The 10,421-nt window shown below is 36.4% G+C and overlaps 2 protein-coding genes across 2 annotated transcripts; both read left to right on the top strand.

The window, feature by feature from the left end:
* Positions 1-6,611: 6,611 nt before the first annotated feature.
* Positions 6,612-7,586, top strand: LOC113724310 (uncharacterized). Its single transcript, XM_027247219.1, has one exon. It carries the CDS (start codon positions 6,612-6,614, stop codon positions 7,584-7,586), a length of 975 nt encoding a protein of 324 aa, XP_027103020.1.
* Positions 7,587-7,703: 117 nt separating this feature from the next.
* LOC113724311 (uncharacterized) lies at positions 7,704-9,847 on the top strand. The gene is made up of 6 exons (XM_027247220.2): positions 7,704-8,291; positions 8,421-8,530; positions 8,624-8,768; positions 8,990-9,261; positions 9,468-9,612; positions 9,710-9,847. Exons 1-6 carry the CDS (start codon positions 7,704-7,706, stop codon positions 9,845-9,847), a joined length of 1,398 nt encoding a protein of 465 aa, XP_027103021.2.
* The last annotated feature ends 574 nt before the right edge of the window (positions 9,848-10,421 follow it).

Raw genomic sequence — 10,421 nt, 5'->3', positions numbered from 1 at the left:
ATTTAAAATTTAAATTTAATGGGTTCAAATCTTAATATATTTAGACGCATTTGATAATAAAAATATAACATTTTAATTAATTAAATGGCACTTAATTTTCTAAACAAAACTAACTCCAAAAAATAAGTGATAACCTATTCACTTATTAATTAATGTAAAATATGCTCAAATGTGAAGATTTTAATGCTTAACAATTTAGTAATTTAATAGATTTTTATTTCATATTTCAAATTTCAAATTTTAGTTTTATCAAATGTACATGAAATGAAAAGAACCTATCACTTTTGGCTATTTATAATTATAATCTTTAATCAGACGATCACTTGTGCGGTCATAACTAATACGTGGAAAATCTCATTGTATTTATATGTCCTTTAATTACAATTGGCCATCTTTAGTCTATTTACCCTCTTACTTTGTTTTTGTTACATCTTATTGATAAGTGCAAGTGTCATATCTTCAAAGAAACGTGCAAGTGCTATGATAGTTAGGGCTGTAAATATGTCGTGTCATTTAGTTTTTGTGTCGTGTCACAATTATATTCATGTTAAATGAATACAAGTTTATAAATGGCACATTAAACTTTTATATTATATTTGTGTGATGATTACTTGGGATCCTCAATTACATTTTTCTAATGTCAATCCAATTTCACCGCTAGAATTGCGTCAAGTGTCTTGTTATCATTAACACTTTAGTTTTTTAATAACTCAAATTGGTTCAAGATTAACACAAGTTTTCTTATATATGATTTTATTTTTTATATAATTGTTAAAATATCTAAGAGCGTATATTCTAGTGACAAATTACATATCTTACCATTCAAACTCGAATAAAGCATGGACTCGATCTCAATTTACTTGTCATTTGACATAGAGTTCGGTATCAAAGTCCTTATATTTTGCACAAGTCGAGCTCAACTTTCAAAAATAGAGGTCCATCAAGCTTGAACTTAGGTAATGTATTTCAAACTCAACTCGGATTATTACCAGCCCTAATAGGGAGTTGGAAAAATGAGAAGGGGTGCAGGGGGAACATTGAGAGAGAGAGCGAGAAGGGGGGGAGGGAAGGGGAAGATAGAGAGAGGTTGCATGATTGGGTGCACGAGGAGAAAAGTAGAAGGAGAAGGAAGAGATGCTTTGGAAAATTTACTCTTCTCCTTCTTCAATGATAACAGTGTATACCATAGTTATTAAACCCGGCCGGGGAGGAACCCGGTGAAGGAGGTGGGTCAACGGGTTACTGGTTCAACCGGTGGGTGAGTGGTCCAACCGGTGGGTCACTACATATATTTAAATATTATGTTTTATAATTTTTATGCCATAATAAATATTCAGTTAGTTTAATTTATTATAGATTCATTAATTTTTATAAGAATTAACAACCTAAATTTAATTAGTAATCCACCAAATTTCAAGTATAAAATTTTATCTAAGTATAATTATCTAGTTTATTTATGAATTTTAAGTGCAAAAGTTTATTAAGAATAATATTTACCATTAAAATGATTTGTGTAATATGTTATTTTTAAGTCAATTTCATAATTTATAGAGTTCAGGGAATAATAAAAATGTTATTAAAAGATTTCAAATAAATTTTGTTTTGGAGAAATAAAATAAGAATAAGATTGTAATATAAAATATAAGAACGAAGTAACTAATAAATTGTTGGTTGGTCCAACGGTAATGGTTGTCTTCTTCTTTGCATGAGGTCGCGTTCAATTCTCAATTCCAGCAATGTTTACAAATTTTTTTCGACCGGGTTTTTCATAAAATCGGCCGGTTCAACCGAGTTAACCGGTTCAACCGTCGGTCCGTTGAAAAGTCAACGGATTCAATGCAGAAACGATCTTGTTAAGAACCCGGCCCGGTTTCATAGCCGGTTCACCGGGTTGACCGGTTGAACCACCGGGCCGGGCCGGGTTTAATAACTGTGGTGTATACACTGTCAATATATATATATAATTGATTTTGCATATAAAGTCATTTTTTTAAAAACAACTACAATGAGGTAGAGTAAATTTTAAATGAGCACCTCCTAAACCCACTATCTAAACAGACACAAGCTCAACATCAGCACACACATTTCTGAAGCTTGCAAGTGGGGTTACTTTCTGAGTAATTTTCACTGGATTAATCTTTTCTACACTGACAGTGTATACACTATCAGCGTTGGATGAATGACAACTATATAAAATTTGAGTTTGAAATTCAACTTTTGCATACATGTCATGAATCCAACGATGATAGTGTATACACCGTCAGTGTAGGAAAGATTTACTCATTTTCATTTTATGTAAAACAAGATATGGGTTATATGAATATTTGTAAGCTTTATGAGAGTGATGTGATTATATCCAAATCTTCAAGGAGGTAAATAACAATTTTCCCCATTTTACTGCTTTGCTTTTTCTTTCTTCAAGTATTCGCACATCAGGCTTGTAACCAACAGCAATTGGCATTAATGATGATGACCCCAAATTTTCTGCAGATTTCCCATTCCATTCACTTCCACGTTTCTTTTTTGTGTCACTTCGTGATGACATTTTGATTCTATTTTCTTCTTCTCTTATCCAGGACAACATTTTTACAATATTTTTGTCCATGAATCAAGCTACCAAGCCACGTGTCCGATTAATCCTATCATCTTTTGACTTTTCACAGCCCATGTAATACTGTAATACAAGATCAATGCATTCTAAGGAGAAGTAATTATTTGTAAAAAATCTGACCATCATCAAATCATTAAGTGGTTCAACATTTTCATTTTAATTTCTCAAGTATGAGTGAGACTTTTTATTAGCATATGTATAAAAGAGTGAATGGCATGCCTCAAGAGTGTGTACTGTTGATGATGTGGCCAAACATGATTGGTTTGAGAGTGTTCGTCCAACTTGTCTTCTCTTCTCTTCTCCAATTATAGGTTGTTTTTTTCCCTTCTTCCTTCCGTTGTATTCTGGTTCGGTTCCCATTTTGGTTTCTTATTATTATAATATAATATAATATAAGAGAGGACTATATATGACTATAACTGACACTGGAAGATTAGTATAAGATTGGTGATGTGAAGAAGAGAGTTCTGAGAGTAGTGGTTATGGGCCTTATGGCACATTAGCAGGTGTGATATGTCTTCTTGCACTTGGGATCCTCGGTGACATGTTTTTTATGCCAACTCAATGCCACCAATAGTGTTGCGCCAAGTATCTTGTTATTATTTACACTTTAATTTTCTAATAATTCAATTTGGCTTGTTTAACACAAGTTTAAATAATAACAAGACACTTGGCGCAACACTATTGGTGACATTGCGTTGGCATAGAAAACATGTCACCGAGGATCCCAAGTGGTCTTCTTGAATGACAACGGTTAGGTGGTCATGGAAACTGAAATGACAATTTTACCCTGAGTATTATGCTAATATTGCAGATTCTGCATTAGAGGCCCTCTTGCTTTGGATGGCCTGTTTGTGTAAAATTGCCTTTCTAAACGCTGTCAAATGCTGACAAAGAATGACTTTCTGCTCTTTTCTTCTCTTTTTCCTTTTCACTGTTGCTGAGACTGCTGAACCAATTCCCGTACATCCTTCGTCCTCTCAGCGTCAGTTGTCCATTGGCTTTTGGGAGTCCTGCATTATGATTAGTGTTGTTTGTTTTAGTTTTGCATGTTGTTCTTCTTCCGTAAACAATTGGCTAGACTTCTTCCTGTTTGGAAGCTTGCTTGCATCTCTGCAACTTTCGGCTAACAGCTGGTAGGCATGGTTTACTGCATGCTATGAATTTTTCATTGTTCTCTTCCGTTTGCTTTGTTCTAAATAGATTCATGGTTTATCTCTTTTTTTGCCTTGCTCCTTCTTTTTTACTACGAATCTATTCCTTTTTGGAATCTTTTTCTTTTCCTTACTTACAAGATCCTCTGCTTTACATGACTTTTGAAATATCTTGTTCTTGTGTAGATTTTTCTCTGTTCGGATTCTCCTGTCAGCTCCTCCTTTTTTCAGTACAGGTTTTAGTATCTTTATCCTTGTTTTATTCTTTGACTGCATTTTCCGAAATTATTTGCTCCTCTCCGCTGTACTCTGTCTTATGTCACATTTGCTTTTCGCTTGTTTATCCCTTTTTTTTACAGCAAGAAATTATGTCCGCCTTGTTGTTGCTGTTTTATATTCGCTGAGGTGTTCCTGCTTCTGTGTTTGGCAGAGGTAGTGTTGCTTCCCTTCTCGTTTTTCTCCCTTGACTTTTTCTTAGCATGTACCTGCGCTGTTACCTTGTTTACTTTTAGTATGCGCTGGTGTGTTTTCTTATATTATATCTTAATTAATCATGTATCTTTTTTCCCTTTTCCCCGTGTTGCAAGTTTCCCGCTTTGTGGCTTCCTTGGTTATCCATGCAGCCTTTATTAACTCATTACTGCTGTTTGCTTTCGGTTGCCCATTCTTTCTCTGACTTTTGCATTATTCAGCTGTGTGTTATTGCGTTAAACGACTTTTATTGGCTTGTTCCTTGCTGTTAAATTCCATCTTGTCATGCTTACTTAATACCCTCGGGTTGCTGCTACTCTTTTTAGTAGCTGGAATTAGATGGATAAAATGCCTTGCGCCGAAAAAAATACGCAGAAATGCCGCCTGCCAAGAAAGCAGAATTTCTGCGCTCTCTATGTGAAGCTAGAGCTGCGAAGAAAAAACAGAGCCTTTTCCTCTCTCGCGTTCGAAAGATTCCGCCTACTTCTATGGAATCTTCTGTTTGTTTCTCATATAGTCACGATAGACCTTCTGACACTCATGATCAAGCTCGTGTGCTTTCTAATGCACTAGAAAATGGAGAATGCTTGGTTCCAGTCGATAGTGTTATTACAGATAACTGGCAGCTGCCCTGCATTTCTTCTGCTGTACCTAATTTCTTCGATGATCATGCTTCGTCATCTTCTTCTTCTAGGAAAAAAACAACTTCCAGTGATGCTGTATCCCTTAATAAAGGTATTGCTTTTTTATTAATTAGTTTATTGTTCTACTTGGCTTGGCCTTTCCTCCTTCACATCATTCCTGCTTCTCTGCCTTCCTATTTATTGCTAAGTACTTTGTATTCCTGTAAATTAGCTCTCTTTTGTTTGCGCGTTGCTATACTTCTTTTCAATAAATGTCTTCTCCCTAGCCCTTCTCAAAACACTTAGAACCTTCCAAACCTTTCCTGTTCAGAATCAGACTCTGACCAGTTACAACCTTACTTAATTAGCATCTGCGCCTTTTCCTGCCTGTACTTTCCACAATAGAAAATTTCAGTTTCAAAATATTAACCTGTTGGTGAAAATAAAACCGTGCATTACCAAATGCTTCCAGATATTTGGCTTTCCTTTGGTGCAATCCCTTTCTTAAACGCTCCCTATTGAGTTCTCTTTAAGCTATAACTTGCAGGCTAATTGTTTGCTCCTTCACCTCCTCAACATTTTTTACTGTGTATTAACTCTTGGCATACACAACCCTGCTCAGCTGTGGTGCTCATCTTGTTGGCTTTTATTATCCACAGAACCCTCTTCTTTCCCAAGGAGAGAGTTTAATCAGCTTGCACCAAATTATCCTCGCCAGGCAAGGAAAAAAAAAAGGAACGATTCCCTTGATCCATTGCCTAGCCTTTCTGAGTATAGCAAGAAGCGTGGTAGTTCTTCCGCCGTGAGAACAGAAAATGCAGGTTCAGTATTGTTTCTCATTTAGCTGTCGCCATCTTTAGCCTCCGTTATTGCCTCGTTATACAGAGCTTTAACTCAACCTGTTTGTCAACCGCATACAAAAACTTACAGGAAGAAAGCGCAGGCGCGGTCAGCCAAATCTCTCAATCATGAACAATATTCCTAATGTATCTTTGGTTCTGCCTGATGCTCCTCCTTGTGACCATTGTGGAGCCAAGAGATTCCATTTGGAACCTCCTACTTTTTGTTGCTCTGGAGGAGAAATCTCTCTTGTTACTCCTTCTATGCCTTATGATTTGAAGCACTTATTTATTGGTCGTGATGAGGAAAGATTTCATTTTAGAAATAATGCTCGCACTTACAACAATAACTTAGGCTTCACATCATTTGCTGCTAAATATGATTCTAAATTAACAAAGAACACAAAAGGTGTTTACACCTTTCACGTTCAAGGTCAGTTTATCATTTTCTTAATGGCCTTCTTCAGTCGGATGATAGAGCATCTGAGATTCAGCTCTACTTTTTTGACACTGATGAAGAATTAGCAAAGAGGATTGCTGCCTCTGATAAGTTGCGAGAAAGCACTTTAACACTTCTTATGCGCATTCTTAGCGACAATCCTTATGCTAAATTCTTCAAAAATTTAAGGCATGTTCCAAACATTAACAACCTTAGCATTATGCTTAATTGTTATCCCACACTTGATCAGCGGGTTTATAATTGGCCTTCTGCCTACCAAGTTGCGGCGATATGGACTGAAAATCAAGATGAAACCGTCATACGGGAGCTCATATTCAAGTTTATGCGCATTCAAATAGCAGCTACAAAATTAAACATTACTATGGCTGCTATGATCCATTACAATACCCTCTTCTTTTCCCGCGCGGCGAATGCGGATGGCACCCTCATCTATATTCCCTTGTTGTAAAGCACATGATTCATGGTCCTTGTGGTGATCTGGATAGAACTTGTCCTTGTATAAAAGATGGTCGTTGTAAATATCACTATCCTAAGACCTTTTGTGCCCAAACGACTCATGCTGAAGATAGTTATCCGCAATATAGAAGAAGAGATGATGGTACAAAAATAAAGGTCCGAAGGCATACTCTTGATAACAGATGGGTTGTCTGTTATAGTCCCTATCTGTTAGCTACATTTGACTGTCACATTAATGTAGAAATTTGCTCGACTGTTAAATTGGTGAAGTACATATATAAGTATGTTTTCAAAGGACATGATTCAGTCAGTTTTAGGATTGTTTCGTACCATGCTCCTGATGACACTGATGAGATAAGAGAATTTCAGCAAGGTAGATGGATTTCGCCCCCTGAGGCATTTTGGCGTATCTTTGAATTTCGCTTGAGCGAAATAAGTCCAGTAGTCTATACTCTTCAGATCCATCTCCTGGACCAGCAGTTTGTTTCGTTTGACAAAAATTCAGACCTGTTGCAATTATTGAGCAAAGTTGATTTTTCAAAGACCATGTTAACTGAATTTTTTGATATGAACAAAACAAATGTGGTTGCACATAACCTTAAATGTCTTTACAGGGAATTCCCTCAATACTTCGTTTGGTCTCCTAAATATAAGAAATGGACTGAAAGGAAGTGTCGAAAAGTGATAGGTAGAATGGTCACTCTTAGTCCAGCGGATGGAGAAAGATACTACGTTAGACTACTTCTGAATCATGTTCATGGCCCGACTTCCTTTGATCATATTTTGACGGTTGCTAATCAAAAACTGAATTCTTTTAGAGAAGCTGCTTTAGCATTAGGACTCTTGCAATCCGATACTTACATAGAGGATACGTTTCAAGAAGCTATGACCTTTCAGATGCCGTCTTCCTTAAGATTACTATTTGCTACTTTGCTTGTCCATTGTTCTCCTGTAAATCCTCGGCTGCTCTAGGAAAAATTCCAACATGAACTATCTGCAGATTACCAGCGACAATGCTCATTTTCTGTCCTTAGTGCTTTAGAGATCAGGGCAAGAGTTCTACAGGACATTAACAGGTCATTGGAGCAAATGGGAAAGCGAATTACTGATTACCTATTAGTTTCGCATGGTTTTGATTCTTGTCCTCATGAACGATTAACAAGGGAAATTGAAAATGAAAGAGGTTTACATGTTACTCCAGACGATTTGCTAATGTCTCTCAAGTTAAACTGTGAACAGAAACATGCTTATGACCTGATTCTTGCAGCATGTTTTTCTGCTGAGGGCCAGGCTTTTTTTATTGATGGCCCAGGAGGCATTGGTAAAACATTCTTATACCGATCGCTACTTGCTGCATTAAGATCACAGGGTTACATTGCCATTGCTGTTGCCACTTCTGGCATTGCAGCGTCGATTCTTCCTGGAGGGAGAACGGCACACTCAAGATTTAAGATATCATTGGACTTTTCAAAGAATAAGACCTGTCAACTCAGCAAACAAAGCAGTGTTGCCAAATTGCTTTTTGAGTGTAAGCTTATCCTTTGGGATGAAGCGTCAATGGCTAAGCGAGAGATGATTGAAGCATATGACGACTTGCTTAGAGACACAATGGATTCTGATTTGTCTTTTGGAGGGAAGGTTGTCGTTTTTGGTGGAGATTTTCGCCAAACCTTGCCAGTTATTGAGCGAGCAACAAAATAAGTCCTCGTAGAATCAAGCTTTCCTAATTCTATTCTCTGGTCTAAATTACATAAGCTGAGACTCACACAGAATATGAGAGCCATGTTAGATCCTGCTTTCTCTTAGTTCTTACTAAGAATAGGCGAGGGAAAAGAGCTTGTAGATGGAAATGGCGAAATCACTTTACCGCCTGATATAGTTATTCCTTATTATGATAAGGAACAATCTTTAAACAGGTCAACAGCTTGCATACGGTTATACTTTATCTATCTGATCCCTCTTTTTATCTCTACCTTTCATTGATTATGGTTATTTATAATTTTAAACAGGTTGCTTGAAAGTGTTTTTCCAGATTTGCATCTGTATTCTAAAGATTCTTATACCATGATAAATAGATGCATCCTTGCTCCCAAAAATAGCTCAGTTGATGAGCTCAACGAGCTATTAATAAACAGATTTCCTGGAAATCTTCAAGTTTATATAAGTTTAGATCGGACTGTTGAGCAGCGACACCAAGGAGACTATGAAGATTTTTTGAATTCACAGAACCCAAAAGGGCTTCCTCCTCATAAGTTGCTGCTAAAAGAAAACTGTCCTATTATGCTATTAAGGAATTTAAATCCTAGTGAAGGATTGTGTAATGGCACAAGATTAATATTTCTGTGGAGAGCTAAGTTTGAATATTATTTCTGCAGAGATTGTGTTTGGCAGTCATGCAGGAAAAAGTCTTCATCCCAAAGATACCTCTTCAGACATCTGACAATGAAAGGAATGGAATTCCATTCATAAGAACTCAATTTCCTGCCCGACTTTGTTTTGCGTTAACCATTAATAAGTCGCAAGGACAAACTCTGGATTACATCGGCCTTTACTTGTGTGAACCCATTTTCTCACACGGACAGCTGTATGTCGCACTCTCTAGAGCTAGAACTGCTGCTGAGCTTAAGGTTCTTCTCGTTCCTGGAACGTTTGATGAGAGAAAGACTGACTGCAAAACTAGGAATATTGTCTTTAATGAGATTTTTTATTTAACTCAACAATAAAGAACCTGTCTACTTTAACTATACATTGGAATGAGGTGCATATACAAATTTTTCTTTCTTTACTCCAATATACTATTACGCTTGCCTTATTTATTTGCATTCATTTATCTATGTTTTTATCTTGATGCAGAATGACTAACTTGCTACCTATCCAAGACATTGTCCCTTTCATGAAGAATTGGAGTTGCCTCGTCACTGTTCAAGAAAAGCAACAGATTACTGACTCGAAGGGAACGCCGACAAAAGAACAAAAATTTATCTTTTATGATGCAGAGGTTAACAGACCTTTGTACTCGCTTTTTTCTATGCACTTGTTTTACAAGATATTTCTGTTTTTTAGCTAATTGTAAAGCTACCAATTGTGTGCCTCAGGGATCAAAAGTTGAAGCAATAATCTTCAATGCTGATATTCCTAAAATGAGTCCACTCTTACGTGTTTATAAAATGTACAAGATCACAAATGCTGAAGTGAAGCCTATCCCAGCAAAATTCCAGACACCTGAGCACTAAAACTGTCATTGAAGAAATAAATGACGTTGATAATGAAATCATGCCTGTGAAATTCAACTATACAAAATTTACTGATTTAGTGCATCACATGGATGACAAGAATAAATCAGTTGGTACGTCTCTCAGTGAATTGATATTGCTGTGCTTACCATATTATTACCTTCTTTTCCATTATGTTGGTTTTGTTTTTACAGATGTGATAGGAGTTGTGATTGCTGCACTGGACAAGAAGACGTTAAACAGAAACTCAAGAGAATCAAGTGTTCAAAAGTTTGTTCTTCTTGATGAAGAGTGAGTATCTTATTTCTTATCTTAATCCTAAATCTGAATTAAGTTATTTCCTGTCTATTACTTGTATTAATAATGATTACAGATCACAGACAGTATTGCTATCTTTATGGGATGACTTTCTTGCTAATGAAGGACAACAACTACTGTCTAGCCTTCACAACTATCCTGTCATTATTGCACGGAGAATTAAAGTGAATAATTACAATGGTACTTTTTCCTTTAATATTTTTATATTTTTGTTCTGCACACTCTTATATATACCTTTCGCAGAATCAAGACGCAT

Source organism: Coffea arabica, chromosome 2c (genome assembly GCF_036785885.1).
Source record: "Coffea arabica cultivar ET-39 chromosome 2c, Coffea Arabica ET-39 HiFi, whole genome shotgun sequence".
In the NCBI taxonomy this organism is placed as follows: Eukaryota; Viridiplantae; Streptophyta; class Magnoliopsida; order Gentianales; family Rubiaceae; genus Coffea; species Coffea arabica.
The sequence above is the reverse complement of the archived record's forward strand: the minus strand, read 5'-3'. Positions and strand labels throughout refer to the sequence as shown.